The 20,926-nt window shown below is 38.6% G+C and overlaps 1 protein-coding gene across 1 annotated transcript; it reads left to right on the top strand.

Annotated features, from left to right (window-relative positions):
• The first annotated feature begins 15,584 nt into the window (after positions 1-15,584).
• Positions 15,585-16,097, top strand: LOC125922079 (keratin-associated protein 13-1-like). The gene has a single exon (XM_049629967.1). It carries the CDS (start codon positions 15,612-15,614, stop codon positions 16,095-16,097), a length of 486 nt encoding a protein of 161 aa, XP_049485924.1. The 5' UTR covers positions 15,585-15,611.
• The last annotated feature ends 4,829 nt before the right edge of the window (positions 16,098-20,926 follow it).

Below are 20,926 nucleotides of genomic sequence, written 5' to 3'. Positions count from 1 at the left end.
TTCTTTGTTTCATGAACATGAACTGTCTCTACACTTATTTAAACATTCTTTAATACTTCAGGGGTGCCTGGGTGGCTCTGTCGGTTAAGCGTCCAACTTCAGCTCGGGTCACGATCTCATGGTTTGTGAGGTCAGGTCCTGCATCGGGTTCTGGGCTGACAGCTCAGAACCTGGAGCCTGCTTTGGACTCTGTGTCTCCTTCTCTCTCTGCCCCTCTCCTGCTCGTGCTCTGTCTCTGTCTCTCAAAAATAAATAAACATTAAAAATTTTTAAAAAATAAACATTCTTTATTATCTCTCATGAAAGGGTTATAGTTTTCAGTGCACAAATCCTGCATAGGTGTTGTTGGATTTACAGCTAAATATGTTGCGGGTTTTCATGCTACTTTAAATGGCATTTTAAAATTTCAATTTCTATTTGCTCATCACTTTTACGTAGAATTACATTTTTATGTGACTTTGTATCCTGCAAAGGTCTGAAATTCATTTATTAGTTGTAGCAGATTTTTGTGAATTATTTCAAGTCTTTTGCATAGGCTATCGTGTCATCTGCAAACAAAGCCAATATTCTTTCTTCTTCTTTTTTTTTTTTAACATTTATTTATTTTTGAGACAGAGAGAGACAGAACATGAACGGGGGAGGGGCAGAGAGAGAGGGAGACACAGAATCGGAAGCAGGCTCCAGGCTCCGAGCCATCAGCCCAGAGCCTGACGCGGGGCTCGAACTCACAGACCGCGAGATCGTGACCTGAGCAGAAGTCGGACGCTCAACCGACTGAGCCACCCAGGCGTCCCATTTCTTCTTTTAAGATAAGTATGAATCTTTTCTTTTGGTCTCATCATGTTGGGTAGAACCTCCAGGGACATTTGGGTGGCTCAGTCAGTTAAGAATCTGATCCTCAATTTTGCCTAAGGTCATGGGATCGAGCCCTGCATCGGGCTCTGCTCTCATCCTGGAGCCTGTTTAAGACTCTTTCTCCCTCTCCCTTTGTCTCTCCCCTGCTCATTCTTTCTCTCTCTCACTCTCATTCTCAAAAAAAAAAAAAAAAAAAAAAAAAAAAAAAAGAAAAGAAAAAAACTTCAACACAATGCTGAGTGGAGTGGGCAAAGCACATGCTTGCTTTATTCCTGAACATTCAGTCTTTCTTTGTTAACCATGATGCCACCAGTGCGGTTTGTAGATGCCAATTATCCAAGTAAGTTCTCTCCTAAATCTTGCTTGCTGAGAGCTTTTACCATGAGTGCATGCATGTTGAGTTTTTCCAAGTGCTTTTTTAGGCATTTATTAGATTATTGTGTAGTTGAATTTTTAATCTTCTGATATGGTAAATTGCACTGGGTAATTCTGAATATTGAAATCAACTTTGCATTCCTGGGAAAAACATCTCTGATCATTTTATCATTTGATCAGATATTATGCTTTTAACATATACTGGATTAGACTTACTGATGTTTTTTCTACTTTTTTTTAATGCCTATTATGTATGAGGGGAATTGGTTTATAATTTTCTTATAACATTGTCCATGTCTAGTTTTCTAAAAGGGTAATGTTGATCTTGTAAAATTAGTTGGGAAGTGTGTATGCCTCTCTTTTCTGAAATATTTTATGTAGAATTTGTTTTTGAATATTTTGAATAATTTTCCCATGAAGCCACCTCAGCTTGAAATTTGCTTTATAGGAAGGTTTTCGGTGGTCAATTTAATTTATTTTATAGGTATAGGGCTACCCAGGATGTCTTATTATTCTTGCTTGAGCTCTTAGTGTTTATGTATCAAGGAATTTCCCCATTTTACCTAAGATATCCCAGCAAATGACCTCAGAATCCAGCAACAGTGGTCATATAAATATGCTTGTGCTGCGACAAAGGCAGAAGTAGTGGTGACCTGTCTCCCGACCACATGGACCGCATAAGCCATTGCTGGGGCCACTCTGGCTGGAAAGCGAACGAAGTAAATTCAATGATACTTGTTGGAGCAAAACATGAATCCAGAAGGCGTAAAACCAACAATCTCCTACTTATTATCTCATTTGTCTTGTTTTATTGCTTATCATTTCCACCAAAATAGCCACAGACCTGTCCTCTCTCAGATGTGCATTCAAATGAAACGTTCTTGCTTATCTGTAATAAAAGTATTTTAACGAAACCAAACATCTTTTGAATCGTATTGAACTTGATCCCCTCCAAATAGAACACATGCTCCCGTTGAGCAGCTGCCCCAGTTTTCTCCTCTGCGTCATTTCGTATGGACACACATGGCCACTTTTCTACCTCACTTGCTCTCAGCACCTTATTTAGCAGTGCGTTACTAAGGTGGCAGGATATGGTGACAGGTTTCACCTTGCATTGGAAGTAAAGATCATTCCCTGGGTGCTGAGTGCGTCATTAACCTGCTGGAGGTTCACTCTTCAGCCTGCTTGTCGGCTGATAAACACTGCTGATTCTTCTAAGAGGATTAGAAAACACTCAACTCCTCAACTGTTTCCAAACCTTAGTTCTGAAAGCCCCATCTTGGAAATTTTCAAAGATGTGCACCATCTCGCAAAAAAAAAAAAAAAAAATTAAGGGACCAGAAAGGGCATTCAGTATTGCATTCAACTTTTATGTTCCTTATTGCTTTGTTTGTTTGAATTCAGCACTGTAGCCAAAACAGAAACAGCCTAACTAGGACCTGAATAAAGCAGAGATATGAACTAGATATTAGTAAACATATCAAGGAAATGCTAGTGTATGAAACCACAGATTACATCTGATTTCTTATGCTGACAAAGGTGAATTCTAGTGTATTATGGTGGAAATAACATTGAATTATAGCAGTTGACTTCAGGCTGTTACATAGATCAGAGGCAGGACCAGATGGCTGCTGAAGGTCCCAACAATTGCCAAGTTCTATGACTCTAAGGTAAAATTTACTTTCCGATAATTCAGTCTTCATAATGAGTTTTCATATGACCACAGTTTGTTGTTTAGTTTTTGCTCTTTGTCCGGTTTTGAAGGAAGGGTACATTTCCTCCCTGGTTAAGTTCAAGCAAGATTCAAGAAGTACATGATCAATTTGGTCAGAGAAGATACGGATAGCAAACATGAAGACCATCATTCATTTCTTGGAGAGCGTAAAAGAGTTCTCCAGAAAAACAGAACGGATAATAGGTGCAGGTGGTTATAGGTACAGTACATTTACATAAATTTACATAATAGACACATGTATAGGTGTAATATGCATCATATGTGTGAGTGTGTGTGTGTACAGAGACAAAGAGATTTACTTTTTAAAATAGGGTTGTGTGTGGTTGTGGGACTGACTAGTTTGAAATCTATAAAACCAGTCAGCAGACTGGAAATTCATCCTGACTTGGCAGTCTTGAGTCTGGGTTCCATAACACAGCAGGATGAAAACTCAGGCAGGGTTTCTATGTTGCAACCTTGAAAATTCCTTCTTCAAGAAACCTCAGTCTTTGTACTGATTGGATAGGGCTCACCCACATTATGGAAGTAACCTGCTATGCTCAAAATCTATTGATTTTTGTAATAATCATCACTACATCTCGATTGGTATTTGAAAACTAACCGGACACTGTAAACTAGCCAAGTGGAAATGTTATAGTTAACCATGACAGATTGTTATTAAGGCATTAGAAAATACTAGAAAATAAAGAATTACCAGACATTAAAGTGTTAGCAAAAAATTCTTTCATCAGAAAAGTGTAATGATTTGTCACTCTGCTATTTACTTCTGTTGATTTATTGTTTCTTCATTTATTTCAATAATACTAATAATATGAAACTTGTGGATATCTCAATATCTTTGGGTCATTCTGGATTATGTTATATTTAAAATCACAAGCTTTAAAATCTCAGTAACACTTAAAGGAAATCAAAATTTCTCTCAACACAAGTGTTTTGAAAAGGTAAAGCACCGTCTGGGAAAGACATTAGTCTTGTCTTTTTATAAAAGAAAGAATGTTAAAAATAATTCATAAGCCAGTACTATTCAATGTAAATTAAATCTGTATATACTCTATATCTCATCACAATGACAGATGTATTCTATGTATTTATTTACCAAAAGTACAAGTTGATTTCCTGTAATATTGAAATGTTTATTATAACAGTTTTAAGAACTCTTGACTTGAAATATGAGACTATGAATCTTTGTTAGGAGAAACTACATTTGTTAAGATGTATTTGTTCACTTAAAGTTGCAAACCACATTTGCCATTTGCTGTAAAATGTGAGTTTTCACACACTATACTCGTGATTATTTACATCTTCGTTCTGACGTCACTGAGTTTGCTATCATTAACTCACTCAAGTTGCGTGAAAGTCCTGACGAGTTCTTTGGAACTAGAAACACACCTAAGAGCATTTCCAGTTGTTTTGTTTGTCTGTTTGTTTGTTTGTTTTGTAACATGCAGGTAAAACAGAGAGTTTAGTGATTATTTTTGGAATACAATGCAGAATCTTCATTTTCTCTCTTAATAATAGTGGATAATATTTAAGAAGCAATTTATATGAACCAGGCATTGTGCTGGTACCTGGTCCATGGTACATAAATCATTCTATTTAACTCACAATGGGGGCAGGGTAAAGACTGAAGAACTATTAGGAGCACAAAGTGAGAAATATTGGAATGATCAGGATTGGGGCATGCTCAGTACCTGTTCTCGGTTTCAGTTTTTCTTGTTTCAACAATTGTGTTGAAAACAAATTCTATTTTTTTTTTTAACGTTTATTCATTTTTGAGAGACAGAGCGCGAGCGGGGGAGGAGCAGAGAGAGAGGGAGACACAGACTCTCAAGCGGGCTCCAGGCTCTGAGTGGTCGGCACAAAGCCTGATGAGGGGCTCCAACTCACTGACCTCGAGATCATGACCTGAGCTGAAGTCCGGCGCTCAACTGACTGAGCCGCCCAGGCGCCCCTGTTGAAAATAAATTTTAATTACACTGTTGTCTATGCTTACTAATTCAAAGCAGAAAATCAGTTCTTAAGATCTACTACAACTTTATGCCACCACCCTAAACATCAGTGATACTCAAAATCTATCTCCCCTAAAAGAAAATATAAAAATATAAAAAAAAATCCACCCTGGGGGCGCCTGGGTGGCTCAGTCGGTTGAGTGTCCAACTCTGGACTTTGACTCAGATCATGATCTCATGGTTCATGGGGTCAAGCCCTATGTGGGGCTCTGCAATGGCAGTGCAGAGCCTGTTTGGGAATCTCTCTGTCTCTCTCTCTCTCTCTCTCCATCTCTTTCTCTGTCTCTCTCTCAATAAACATTTTATTTTAATTCCACCCTGATTATATAACCTTTACAAATCCTTATGTCTTTTCAGAATATATCTTCTTTTGACTCAACTGCAACTCCAGAGTTGCAGTCTAGGTCCCCCTCAAATAATGGCTCCCATGAAGCCTTTTCTAACTTTTCTCTGAAAAGATCCCCTTTGGTTCAAAAATGTTCATCGCTTTTCTGTGAGTCAACCCTGAAAATCACTTTAATTTCTAATTAACATGCCACATATCATGAGCATACGAAGCTATAGAAAGACAGGTTGAAGACTGCTAATAATTAAAAGCAAACTCATATCAGAGAAAGCACAGATGCAAATACTAAGAAGTTGAAAAAGTTTAGCCCAAAAAGTCAGCCTGGGTAAGAAAGAGATTTCCTGGAAGAGAGATCAGAACAAAGGGATATAGAATAACATAGAAGTTACATGGAAAGGAAAGGAAGTAGGATCAATGTGTTTGAAAAAAACCTATTCCAGGAATTTACATATATACAAACTAATTTAATTCTCCTAAGAAATACATTCCACTGTTGTTTACACTTTCCAGACAAAGAAGCAGAGCAAACAAAGCTTACATAAGATAATTTCACCTAAGTAATGGAATCAAGATTCACATTCATGTTTGTCTCACTCCAAATTCCCTTTGTTTCCAATTTTTTAAACATTTACGTATTTTGAGAGAGAGAGCAAGTGAGGGATGGGCAGAGAGAGAGGAGAGGGAGAGAATTCCAAGTAGGCTCTGTGCAGAGCATGACGTGGGGCTTGGTCCCACGAACCATGAGATCATGACCTGAGCCGATATCAAGAGTTGAACTCTTAACCGAATGAGCCACCCAGGTGCCCCCAAATCCCATTCTTTTCATTCATTCATTCATTTACTCATTCATTCACTCGCTCACTCATTCTATTCATTTCATTTGCTCTCATAAACATGAGTTTCTTACACAAGATAGATATTTACTACTTTTGAATAGATGAGTTAATATATAGATAAATAAACATAGATAAATAAACAAATGGGCAAATGAATAAAGTCTATGAGATCATTATAGTCTGATTCTTAGCACCAAATCCATTCTCAAATTTTCCCCAACTGACTCTGTTAGGGACCTGGAATATATTTCTGGATGATAAGAGTTAGGTTGGATCCTGTTTCTTTGAGACAACACAGGTCTCAAATGAAGCAGGTAGAGCAAAAGAAAGATCTTTTCTCAGCACATTTCTTAAGCTGTACTCTTTGCTTTATCTCATGAGGAATGGGGAGAAGCTAATCATTGTTTTGGCTTTTTAGAAAATATCTTGCTTGGGGCTCCAAGTTTGGATAGAGACCAAGAAAGAGAAGCAAAAAGAGAAAAAGGAGATCTAATTAAGAATCTAGCTGTAGCAGTGATTTCAATATCTGAGGCACCTGGTTTGCATATTCTTCAGAAACCCTATACCTTACATTTAAATGGTTAGCATACCTTAAGGGAAGCAGAACCAATGCATTTTCATGCCAAAGAAAATTGATTAAAAACATATAAAACACACTGAAATAAATAGAAACATGAGCCAAATTTCTATGTTAAGTAAATTATTGTAACATAAGGTGGTATCTTTCTATTCCTTTGTGACATACTAGAAAGAGATGATCCAGAAAGTAGTGAAAATAAAATGTGTCCTAAGAAAGGGAAAGGAAGGCGGTTGGGGGTGAGGTCGGGAAGAAAGAGAATTTTGGAAGTAGCAACTTGCATATTTCTATTTGTGGCATAGGTTGTCAGTGAATTAAAATAGGTCTCATTTATTAGAAATGGATAGGCAGTTCCTGACTTAAAAGATCTAGTGCTTCCTTAGTAATAAAGTTTTTAAAAATTCATTGTTTGAGATCTTAGAAATACAACATGCTGATTTATGGACCTCTGAACACATTTTGGTGAAGAAAAAGGAGACAGATCTCTCCTAGAGAAACAACAGGTGTGTCAAGAGGCCCAATTCAACATGAGAGGTGGGGAAGTTCTCAGATCCACAGATCCACAGCCCAGACACTGGAAACTAGAGTCCACAGCCCCAAGCTCATGGTCCCATCCTCTGGAAGGACTGGTGAGGAAGCGTGATAATAAGTGGGCACACGATAGCTGGAAGGTTCCCTGGTGACCGGCAGAAACTTGGTAGACATGGGAAGATGGAGTCAATGACCGTGGTCACTCAATTCCTGGGAAGACAGGACCCCCCTCTGACAGATGAAGGATGTATTAATTTGACAAAGTGCCACAGACTGGGTGCTTAAACAACAGAAATGCATGGTCTCACAGCTCTGGAAGCTGCATGACCTAGATCTAAGTATTGGTTCCTTCTAAGGGCAGTGAGGGAAGGATCCCTTCCAGGCTGCTCCCCTTGGCTTGTAGGCACCCCTCTTCTCCCTGGGTCTCTCAGTATCTCCTTCCTTCTATGCATGCACGAATATCTCTTTGCCCCAATTTCCCCCTTTTTATGACAACAGTCATATTGGATTACAGTTCATCACAATAACCTCAGTATTGAACTCGATTGCTTCTCTAGAGACCCTATCTTCAAATAAGGTCACATTCTGAGGTAATGGGGTTTAGGACTCCAACATATGAATCTTGAGAGACATAATTTAACTCATAACAAGAGACAAACAGTCATTAAAGTGGGAAAAAAAGGCATTTCAAAATTTTGATTAGATAGTGTCTCCAAACGTCAATTTTCTCTAGGTCTAATGAGGACTTGGGGTGAATTGTCTCCTCAGGAACTTTATAAACCCTTTCCATTGGGTGTGTGTATGAGGAAAACAACTTGGTAAAGTCCTCCGGGGTTTCACTAAATCAGTTATCTAATGAAAAAGAAATTGATTTCCCTCTGCACAGACATGGCTGAATATGTTTTATTCGTTTGCTTAAGAGACACAGATCATCCCTTTCTCACATATAGGACGAAGGTGACTATTTTCATGGCCAATAATCCAGTAATCACCATCCATGCAGCACCACAGCGTGCCTGCCACTCTTCACTTCCTAGTGTCTCCTACTGACAAGGTACCAGACTCTTCTATTTATGTTTCCTAAGGAACCAAACAGCAGAATCTGGGTTCATGAACCGAGGATCACGTATTTTCAATTGTCAACAAGTAAAAATAATAAAACCAATAATAAGACTGCCTGTATCATCTTTTTAATAAACATTACTGCAAGTCTACGGTGACACAGCAACTGAGGGGAGGAGGGTGGTCCTTCTTCTAGGTCAACTCTATCTGGGAAATTAAGATGGGATGCATGAAGCTGGCAATTCCTAAAATACTCTGGAAAAGCAACAGACTAAGAACTGTAAAGGCCAGATATGTGCAGCTGTGAACAGTGTCATCAGGGCCACATTTGCAAATCATCTTGAAATTGTTTGCCTTTGGGAATGTTTGATTAAAAAGGCATTATGACATGGAGATTGCGAAATTTTAAATGGGAGCTAGAAACTTTTTGTTCAAAGACGTCTGATCTACAATGAAATAACATACGGAAGTAGCAACTTGCATATTCCAACAAAACTAATTAAACCGCAAGCATTGTAAGATAAATGAATAGAAATGCTTAACTACTCTTCGAAGTAAGTATAGAGGAGGGTCAACATTAATCAATGGGACACATGGAAACATTTCTTTGGTCTGACAGTATTACTAGTCTGGTCGGCTCAACCAAAATAAGTGGTGCGTGAAACATAAAGATGGGGGAAAAAGAAAAGGAAAAGGAAGGAAGTAAGGGATGGTTGGGAAGAGAAAGAAAGGGACATTCGAGACGGATAAGAAACATAGCATGTGAGCACAGCATTAAGCCATTAACTTAGGAGATCATTTATCACTGGTTTTGCTGATCAGTCTTCTGAAAATTTAAAACAGCGCTTTCTATAGAGGGTTGCAGTTGCTATACTCTTATTTTTAAGCAAGTGTACTTTTGGAAATCCCAAGTTTCTCATTTAATTATAAACATTTTGCTCTTTTGTTAAAGAATGACTCAGGCAATAAAAAAAGAATGACTCACGCAATAAAAATGTATTTAAGGTATTTACAGCAACGATTCTCAAATTCGATACCTCAGAAGCACTTGGGAAATGGTTTCTTGGATTATTTGAGCAAAGATTCACATATACTCTATGCTAATTGCCAGGCAATTTTGTGGGTATTTTACCTATATTATCTCTTAATTTTTATAATATTATAATAACCCGATGCAAGAGGTACCCTTATTCCCATGTCACAGATGAGAAAAGTGGGGGCAGAGAGAGCTCAAGTCAATGGCACAAGATCATAGTCCTGGGAAAGGCAATGCCAGGCGTTGCTTTTGAGTTTTCACATTACCTTCTCTCTCAGTCATGAAGGCCCCTTCCCCACAGCCACCTCTGTGCTGGTGGGATTTTGACCTGCATGTTTTAACAGGCATTACTTAAACGCACCAGAGTTTCAAATCTTGAGTGATCAAACATAGTCCATTCTACAATGCCCCGAGATTACCTTGTTTATTTATTTGGAATTCCAGATCTCTACAAACAAATCAGATCCTGATATTAAGATGAGTTAAAAAGTCAATGTCAAGAAAGGTAGCCAGCAAGAAAGACGTAACCCGTGGACAACACTTCCTGAGGAATACGTGAGCTAAACTTTGTTTTACAGCCTTTATCCCCTCTCATTGAAACCTGAGTCTACTTTGAATGGGGCAGAACTTGCAAAGGAATTAGTCTCTGGGCACCAGAACCAAATTTTAGCATCATAGAATTTAAGCACTGAAATGGGAAAATGAGTCAGTGGAGTTAAGCAAAGACACCAAAACAAGACCCTGGGTCGGAGGTGTCCCTGATGTTGGCGCTCTCTCCAGTTGCCTCCAACAGACACGGGGAAACCATGACCTCTGCTATGTCTGTGCCTCCAGCCAGCCACCGTGACACAGCTCAATGAAGCAGTATTAAACAAGGTCCTCTCTAGAGAAAATCAGCTGTCTTTCTGTCTAGGGCTCCTGCCTAACTATAAGAGTAAAGGAGCCCTGGGGACCAAGAAACCTCAAGTACCCTCTACTGTGAAGCCGCTGAACATCCAGAAGTGCCCTGGAATAACTTCTTCCTCTACCTTTCTTGTTCCTGCTCCCCTCTGCATGCCACGACCCATGCCTGCTCACGTACCGTCCCCTCTCTCCCCTGCACTGGAAAGGGAAGAAATTCATGAACAGAGAGCTCACCTAATCCTATGTCACTTTCCAGAGGTTAGATGAATAAATGCAGAGTAAATATGGAATTGCCTTCTATATGCCACTCCTGTGCTTTCAGTCAGCAAAGGCTTGGGAGAGAAGGAAATGAAGCAGGAGACAGGGACACGCCAGCCTCAGGAAGAGGCCAGACCTCCACAAAGTAGCAGGAGAGGAAGGTGTTCACACACACACACACACACACACACACACACACACGTCTACTAGTCTCTACTCTTTCTCTTCATTTCACTACTTTCCACTGGGTCAAAACTTGTTATCATCTGGAAAACATTAAGCCTATGGGTCTTAGTTGAGCCGTGGCCTCGGAGTAGAAAAGCTTCTGTGTCCGATAGATACACATAGTCAACCTTCACTAAGCTGCCCAATCAAAGAAGGAACAAAAATAAATATTTACATAACACTCTTACATGATTTATTTTGCTTAAGACATTTAAAACATGAAGACGATTTCCCTTTACATGCAATCAACATATGTCTAGGGAGTGCCTACATGGATGTACTACAGGCCATTGCACTTCCTTCCACTCATACATTCCACATCCGATTTCTAATGCAAAAGCCCTTTTTATTCTGCCTTCCATTTTAGCTATCACAGTCTGTCACAATTGCTATTCTTCTCTCCTGTATTTATAGTGAGTCATTACTACTCATCATGAGGCCATCTGCACAATGTCGCTGGGTAGTGACACGTAGCCTTTGTTCAAACCCTAGGGTGCTGCATCTTGCAGGATGGATATTAATGCTACTAAATCCATCTTCAACATTTCCAAACAACAGCATTCGTAACAGCTATTATATCTGCACAGTAGCAAGAAGAGAGGGTGCAGCGTGTTATTAGCAGCAACTGCCCATTACAATAGACTTATGATGTTATAAGCAGAAAATAGATTTCCTTTTCTCTCTTTGTAATGTTGTACTTTATATTCTTGGAAAGACAATCCCTGCACAGAGGTGGTTACAGTTGTCAGGCATGTAGTATGATGTCACGCAGCTATGAGCATCTCCTGTGGGCTCCTGGCTAGATGTTAACCCTTTAATTTAATTTAATTTAATTTAATTTAATTTAATTTAACTTGGTTAACCCTTTAATCTAACCATGGTGGTACATCAGAACCACATGTGGAACGGCCTGAGGAGCTCAATCACTTGGTTTTTAAAATTGTTCATTTTGGGGGGGTACCTGAGTGGCTCAGTTGGTTGAGGGTCCGAGTTCAACTCAGGTCATGATCTCACGGTTTGTGAGTTCGAGCCCCACATTGAGTTCACTGCTGTCAGCCTGTTAGCACAGAGCCTGCTTTGGATCCTCTGTTCCCCCTCTCTAACCCTCCCCTGCTTGTGCTTTCCCCAAAATTATAAATGCATATATACATACATACATATATACATACATACCTAAGTCAATAAATAAAATTGTTTATTTTCTGCTTGGTTCGTATGTCTAAAATGGCCCTTTGTTAATTCTGTTGCATATTCAGAATTAAGACACCACAGGTTTAAGTTGTTGCCCAGTATTTAAAGTCCATGTCAAGTTCTGCTGGTGTGTAAAGTATTTAAACATAAGTGAGGTGGTCCATCTGACCTGTGATTTGTTTCATGATCGATGTTTTACGTCCCAATCCGCCAACGTGGACACATTATATTTCTCTATTAAATATGGAAGACTATCCTTCAAGTGCCCAGGCAGTGTGTTTTCACAAAATGTCCTAAAACCCAAAGTCTCTCCATTTACCTCTCCTTCTCCCACGTGTGATAGAGACATTAACTAACACAACAAAATAATAGTGCGGGCTTAATGACTAATGGCCGCTGAAATTTGGCCCCGGAGCTGTTAAATAAAGAGGAGTAACTGAAGTTATAAGGAAGTCGGGGGGGGGGGGAGCACATCTTCTCTGAATGGGGCAGTTTGTAGTCTGTTCCAGGGAGCCGCAAGCAAGGGAGCCCAGCATAACCAGAATGTCAGAAATTTAGAAGATGTCAGACCTCCATATTCTGTGTGATTCCCTTTTGATTTTTAAATATTGGCGACTGATTTGGAGTCTGATGAAAAGCCTATGGGGACCTATACCTGTGTGATGAAGAAACTTGTGTGTGGGCTGGATTTGGTAGAGGACCTGACAGTTTGCGATCTGTGATCTCAACCGGTATAACACTCCTCCTCGACGCGAGGAGAGTCAGATGTGTGGGGAAGAGAAGGGCATCCTTGCGTGCCTGTGAGGACAGCTGGAGGGTTGTGTCACTGTGGACAATTTTTGCTGACTTTATTATTTTGGTTAACAACTGTCCTATATCCAGTGAGCAAAGGGTCACTCTTACTTGTGATAAGACAACCGTTTTGAAGAAGTTCTTTGAAAACCAGTATTTGAGAAAAGCATGGTGCTCACAGCATTGTGTAGGCTAGGACTCTTGTTTCAGTAGTTGGGAGCTCATAGGAAAGAAAAATTCAAAATGTAAAGATCGTAAGATAAACTTTTTAAAAGTAGCTATTTGATGTGAATGTAGCTACTTCATCTTTCCCTGGACTTATAGAAGTCCTGCAGAGTGCTTCTTTTTGTAACGCTGCAATGGAACCTGCTTTTACATGAGGAAAGTTGTTAATTTAAACATATACAGTAAAATTATACAGTCATTTTATCAAGTAGAGTTACAACTCAATGCCATAAGCCACCGCACTATACTTTCTGAGTGTCTGACACCACATATTTGACTTTTGGTGTCTGTTGCATCAGTTCATTGGTCTTGAAATTGGCAGGAAACGGCAAGAGACTCAAACGATGTGATATTTCTATCAGATATTTTCCTTTGTTAAAAAAAACTTGGAGTCAAAGAGGACCAGTGAAAAATAACAAAAGCAACAACAAACCACAACAATGCAATTATTGAAAGTTAGGTTGGGACTCTGGACAGAGACGTTTCCATGGAAGGTATATTGAAGAGAGACCTGGGCACTGCATGCGGGTTCCCAATATCTCAGACGGAATATCACCAGCACATGTTGAAGCATTTTGGATAGAGCAACTAAGGTAAAGACAGAGACATATTTAACCTAATGAAGCTTGAACATGAGGGTCTTCTTTAGGGTTTCTTTGTCTGACCTTTTCCAAGGCTCCACTCCACTCCTCCAGGGAGGCAGGGGGAACCCACCGCTCTGGCTGTGCTGCCATAGTCTGGGAGTCAATCATTTGCCCTTGTAGTAGTTCTGGGGCTGTAGGTGGATCCAGAAGGCTGCCTGTACTACCACTGGCTTCTAGAATCAACCTGATGAACCTCAGAACTTCAGGGAGTTGTGGGGCACCTGGGTGACTCAGTCTGTTAAGCATCTGATTCTTGACTTCGGCTTAGGTAATGATCTCATGATTTTTGGGATTGAGTCCTGTGTCGGGCTCTGCGCTAACAGCATGAAGCCTGCTTAGGATTCTCTCTCTCTCTCCCTCTCTCTCTGCCTCTCTCTCTCTCTCTTTCTCTCTCAAAACAAATAAATAAATTGAAAAGAAATAAAAGACCTTTAGGGAGTTTTGAGTTCAAGAACGATTAGAACCAAGACACTACTCAGCTATCCAGTAGAAGATCACTAAAATTGAGGATCCATAGCTGATTGATTCTCACACAAGTCAGCAGCCTCCAGGGCCGGCAGACTGGGATGGGGAAGTGAGGCAGGGACACAAGGCTGAGATAAGCCTGATCCCAGGATTGAAGCATCAGTTGAGGAGAAACGGCACAGGACGTTACAGATGTGGCGTTACTAATAAATAGCAATGTTGAAAGGACCTTTTCTGTGTCATCAAAAATAATTTGAGTATTTTTTGATACATTATTATGGAAGAAAAAGTGAGTTATATTCTATTCTTTCTACAGAAAATGATGTTGACAAAATCATTGTCATATGTGAAAGTGATCAAAGACTATGCAGGCCATATAGAGGAAATGTTACAGATGATAGTGATGATTTTGATATCATATTGTTGTCTTGATTTTGTGATATTTGTGTTTTTATTGTCATCCTGTAAGTTTGTATTTGTTAATATTATTTTTATTCTAAATTAGCATTCATGTTTATATCTACTACTATATTCATAATGTTGTATTCTTTTTCTTAAAGAGGTCCCCCCAAATTATAAACTTCAAGATTGCAAGCTGGGGTCCTGTCTAGTTAGAAAGCAGGGACAGAATCATGTACCAAAATCAGGGAGAAAAACAGAATCTGCCATGACTGGAGATACTCAGAAAGCATTCAAAATTTTAAGTATTATGGGAAGGTAGACCCCCGGAAATTTTGCACATAAATGTATCATATAAAAGCCATGAATTAAGTTCATTTTGAACCAATATGATATGATTGCACTAAAAGACAGAATATCCACAAGTTCTCTCAGGGGATAGAAGAAGTTCCAGACAGTCCTGTCCCTCTTTCTACCACTGTATCTTGTTTCTTTTTCTAAACAGTAGATTTTTACAACATATTTGTTCAGGATTATGCCCATTTCTAACTTCTCTTTCAATCTCTTTGGCTTCCTGTTATAACAGCCCTCTAGACTGGACATAGTAAACATCATTAATAGTAGGTACTGGATGCAAAATTATATTAGAGTGTGTAAATCAATGGCTTGATGTAGGGGCAATCTTTAGAAGGTTCCTCATCAAGACCAGATTTCTGCTTCTCAGACACTGACACAAAGCAGAGATGACTTCCTCGAAATCCCCACCTTAGGAAGAAAGCATTCCTCGGCCAAATCTGAGCACATGTACAACTAGTCATGACCAGAAAAATAAGAGGGGCTTCCTTGGCCATGACGGAGTACGCATTAATTACATATCATCATAGCATTTGTAACATGGATGTAATTCTTTGACATAGAGCTATAAAATGAGTGCACCCATAAATATAAGATGAAGAGAATTAGTTAACTCCAATTACAAAGAGGGTTACTGAGTTACATGTATGCAAATGAGGGACTCCAAATCTGGAGAAGATGGCACTGTAAAGTGCCACACCCATTGCTGAGAGTGTATAAATGCCTTACTTGAGGAGCAATATTCAAGCACAGAATCTTCTGTCACTCAGCTGAGCTCCCATCTCCTGCCAACATGTCCTACAGCTGCTGCTCTGGAAACGTCGCCTCCCAGTCCCTTGGGGGCTACCTGCGCTACCCAAGCTCCTCCTGTGGCTCTTCTTCCCCCAGCAACCTGGTCTACCGCACTGACCTCTGCTCTCCCAGAACCTGCCAGCTGGGCTCCTCCCTCTACAGCGGCTGTCAAGAGACCTCCTGTGAGCCCACCAGCTGCCAGACGTCCTGCGTGGTGTCCAGCCCCTGCCAGACGTCCTGCTCCCTCCCGAGGACCTCCACGTTCTGCAGTCCCTGCCAGACGACTTATTCTGGGTCTGCCGGCTTTGGGTCCAGAAGCTGCTACTCTCTGGGCTGTGGATCCAGTGGCTTCAGACCCATGGCTTGCAGAGTCCAAGGTTTCCCTTCCATGAGCTATGGATCTCAGTTCTGTCACCCATCCTTCTTGACTTCTAGGACCTACCAGTCTTCTTGTTACAAACCAATGTGTAGATCTGGCTTCTACTGATCACTTTACTAAATTTCTAATCTTATTGTTCATCTCATCAATACCTCTACTCATAACCTTTATTCTCTTCATCACTTGCAGGAAGAATTAGCTTCTTATTCTTCGATTATCAAATTCTCACCTAGTGTCTGCCCCCAAATACTGGCTGACAGACTTTATTTGAAAAATTCTCCAGTGAATATACTCCCTGAACATAAGGTCTAAAGTCTGCATTGCAGATAAGATTCATGTTATTGGATTTTCTTCCAAAATTGTATGAAAAACCAAATGACTATAATCTAATAAACTTACTGCTTCTGATATCCAGCTGTGTTTATTGTTGTTAGTTGTTTATTGGCTAAGTTTTTTTACTGTGATAGATAAAGAAGATATTATGAAACTATCTATCTGCACCTGGAAATAGATTGGAAACCTTGAGAAATTGGGGACTTGAACTAATTTTGAGGGACCTCAGAGATTTTTCTTACTCAAACTACAGGTAGTGGAAGACTATTTTGCGAATGGAAATCTCAGATTCAGGAATGGGATTGATTCCCTCACAAGAAGTGGTAAGGTAGCAGACTAGCTGATAGTTATATAAGGAATGCAGAGAACAAAAATAATGTTTAGATTTATATGGTGAGGCTTGCACATGAAAGAAAAATGGAATCGAACATAAATGAAAATGACTATGTATTAATTTTAGGTAGTTTGGCTTGAAGTCACCCACCCTTTCTTGGTAAAGGTGATAAGCACCTGTAATGTCACTGATGAGTTCTCAATATGATCTTCTCTACGTATGTGTAATGAGTGATGCCTTAACATTAGAGTGAAGAATCTAAATTCCTAAGGATGATTTCCACCTTGGTTTTGACTCATGTTTCAAACTAAAAGATAATAAGCATTTGGTACCATCAGGAATGGTGATTTAATGCGTATTTAAACACACAGAAACACGGGCAAATATTATCTTTCATTTTCATGATATCATTCTCTGTTTTTTTAGGCAAAGTATTTCCAGGAATATCAAAATGCAAAGATAGATAGATTTTGATAAGGAACCTATTCCCGACTCGGGCTGTGCGCTAAAAGTTCAGAGCCTGGAGCCTGCTTCAGATTCTGTGTCTCCCTCTCTCTCTGCCCCTCCCCTGCTTATGCACTGTCTCTCTGTCTCTCTCTCAAAAATAAATAAACATTAAAAAAAATTTTTAAAGAAAAGAAATTATTGAAAATTCAGTTAACTTACAGTTGAAGGAGATATTTATGAGGTGTGTCAATGGAATACATGGTTAAAAATAGTTGATGAATGGAGCACTTGGGTGGCTCAGTTGGTTAAGCGTCCAACTTTATCTCAGGTCATGATCTCACAGTTCATGGGTTTGAGCCCTGCGTCAGGCCCTATGCTGACAGCTCAGAGCTTGGAGCCTGCTTCGGATTCTGTCTCCCTCTCTCTCTGCCCCTCCCCCCGCTCACACTCTGTGTCTCTCTCTCTCTCAAAAATAAATAAACATTAACATTTTTGAAAAAAAGATAGTTGATGAATAACTGTCACTCCATCATTTAGAGGTATTACATTTTATTTGTTTTTTTTTGGAGGTATTACATTTTAAACCACAATAATTCTTGTTTCCACCCCTTTCCATTCAAACCATTAAAATAGTTTAGTGCTCGGACGCTTACTTCTGTTTCTCATAATTCTAATCATTCTTTCATATTTTAAAAGCTAAATATTGTATCCAAGGATTAATTATGAATTTTAAATTTATTCCTAAGGGGGACTAAGATAAAAATTGGTATACTTAGAAATGAAAAAAGTATATATTCAGAATTAATATCTTTTGCCTAGAAAAATCTAGATAAAGAAAATATATGTGACATGTTCAGAAATTACCAGGGACAAAACATCAGGGAGGTTTCAACCACCACAACAACAAAGTCTCAGAATTTGTGACTATTTTTAGGTTAGGAATATTGCTGAATCCAAATGAGAGGCTGATGCAACTCATGAGCTTAGGTAACCAAAACTGAAGGTACAAACTTCTAATGATTTTGACAAAAATTGTCTGAGATTCTGAACAAAACCTTAGGACTAGAGTAAACCTCAAATATTGACCCCTTCCTATGAACTAAAGCTCAGTTCCAAATTATTTCAATGCTTGATTATATTAGCATGGTATAGAGACGACTTTCAATAATTTCTTTACACAGACAGATATAGATATAAATGTAAATGCAGGTATAGCTTTATAGGTATAGATATAATTATAGATATACTTTTATATAGATATGGATGAATATATAGATGATAAAGATAGATGATGTAGATAGAGATCATCTGATACCCTTGGGAAATTCACCAGGCTTTAAGAAGTTAAGAAATGATTAAATCCAAAATATGTATCATGTAGTAGAAGTCACTTTAGGAAATAAAAAGAGAAATTTAAGATTTTAAGAGAGAGAGAGAGAAACATATTAAAATAACCAACTAAAAATTCTAAAATTGAAAAGTGCAGTAAGTTAAATGTAGAATTGTTGAATGGATTAAGAAGAAATTAGACACAGCTGGAGAGACAATTGGAGATTGTTCTGGAGAACATATTCAAACTAACAAATAAAGAGAATGCATCGGAGTCAAAACTGATGAACAAAAAGGAAGAGAAAACTTTAAAATCACCAACAGAGAAAGAAAATGCAAGTTACCTTCAAAAAAGCCACAGTAAGATTGACAGCTGCATTCTAAACAGATAGAAAAAGGAAAGCAGGACAATAATTAAATATCCTCAAATTTCTGAAGAAAGAACACTTTAAAGCTAGAATACTTGACTAGTGAGTATTTGTTTCAAAACTAAAGGAGAAATGCAGAATTTTCAGACAATCAAAAACATAAAGAATCTGTCACTACCTTTCCAGCACTAAAATATATAATAAAAGTTATATATAGTCAGAAGCAAAATAACCCCAGAACATACAAAAAAGATCTAAAAAGAAATGAAGAGTAAAGAAAAGATATATATTGGGTAGATGTAAGCAAATTTGGGTCATAAAAACAAGGAGGCAAATACCTATCAATATACATAAGCATAACTGAAATTATAATAATGAATATCCTAACATAATAATACACGAATTGGGATGCCTGTGTGCCTCAGTTGGTTAAGCATCCAACTCTTGATCTCGGCTCAGGTCATGATGGCTCGTGGGATCCAGCCCCACATCGGGCTGTGCACTGACAGCTTGGGAACTGCTTGAGATTCTCTCTCTCCCTCTCTCTGCTCCTCCCTTTCTCGTTCTTTCTCTCTCTCTGTCTCTCAAAATAAACAAATAAATTTTAAAAAAAGAGAAGCTGTCATTAAAAATAATAGTGCATGAATTGGGGTAAAGATAACTGACCCTAAGATTTCTGACATTCTTGGGGCGCCTGGGTGGCTCAGTCGGTTGAGCATCCGACTTCAGCTCAGGTCATGATCTCTCGGTCTGTGGGTTCGAGCCCCACGTCGGGCTCCGTGCTGACAGCTCAGAAACTGGAGCCTGCTTCAGATTCTGTGTCTCCCTCTCTCTCTGCCCCTCCCCCGCTCGTGCTCTGTCTCTCTGTCTGTCAAAAATAAATAAACACTAAAAAAAATAATAAAAAAAGATTTCTGACATTCTTGCATTGGGCAGGAAATAGTAAAAGTGTTCATTTATATTAGCAAGTCAAAAAGCATGCTGTGAACTCTAAGGCAGCTGTGTCCAGTAGAACCTCCTGTGTTGTTGAAAATATTTTTATCTGCATTTTCCAATATACGGCTTCCATCAGCCACGTGTATCTATCGTGCTCTTGAGACGTGGCTAATATGACAGGAGAACGAAACTTTTAATTTAATTTAATTTTAATTGATGTTAATTGAACTTGATATATGTGGATAGTAGCTAGTCTGTTGGATAGTGTGGCTTTAGGGTATCCTCTAAATGAATTACAAAGTCATGGATATCATCCTGAAAGGCTGACAGAATGATTGTGAAGAAATATCTTGTATTGCATCTAATAATCTTCATGTCTTGTCATACAGCAAACTTTGGGGTTAGTAAAACGGAGGTAGCATTTTTTGTTTCTTTTTCCTGATGATTCTTTTTACTTTTTCCCTTCTCTGTTTCCTTATATTGAAGAAACTCTATTTTAAGTAGACAATGGTTTTGGTTTTTAGTCCAGTCTGATAGTCTAAGTCTTTTCTACAGATTATTTAGTCTATTATAGTTAACTTAATTATTGATAATTTCAAATTTCTCCTTACACATTTTCTCTGTGTAATAATAAATTTTCACACTTTTCTCACTTTTGGGAGAGGTAATAAAATGGTTAAAGTTAGAATTTTAGCCTTTAAGTTGTTTTTTTTATAATTTCAAAAATTGTTAGTAAGTTTTCAAGAGATTTTAATGATCATTCTTAATTACTGTTTACTTCTACCTATATGTTAAGAACCACAAACCACTTTATTAGTGTTATGCACAGTGAGTATTTAGACAATTCACTTATATTTCAATCTTTTTTATTGCCTCCTGCAATTACAAGTTCCCCTCTGGGGTAATTGTCTTTCCAACCGGAGAAAATGCTTCAAGATTCATTTTAGTTAAGTTTTGCCTGATGTGGAGAACTCTATAAAAGAAAATATTTGGATATTTTACAATGGAAAAATAATCTTAAAGAAAACTGAAGTAGGGAAGAATGTTTTTACAATGAAGGAGATAATCGTAAGATAAGAACCTAAAGATAAAAATGACCAGAAAGTATTGTGTAATAAGACTCGTCCTAGGAAAGCAGGATTACTGGACACATTGTAACTACAGGTGACAAAAGGGACAATGTGTATATG

This window comes from Panthera uncia, chromosome C2, assembly GCF_023721935.1.
Source record: "Panthera uncia isolate 11264 chromosome C2, Puncia_PCG_1.0, whole genome shotgun sequence".
Taxonomy (NCBI): Eukaryota; Metazoa; Chordata; class Mammalia; order Carnivora; family Felidae; genus Panthera; species Panthera uncia.
The sequence above is the reverse complement of the archived record's forward strand: the minus strand, read 5'-3'. Positions and strand labels throughout refer to the sequence as shown.

What these genes read in the sequence shown, in the direction of transcription:
- LOC125922079 (XM_049629967.1), top strand. Translation starts at nt 15,612, where the DNA reads ATGTCCTACAGCTGCTGCTCTGGAAACGTCGCCTCCCAGTCCCTTGGG.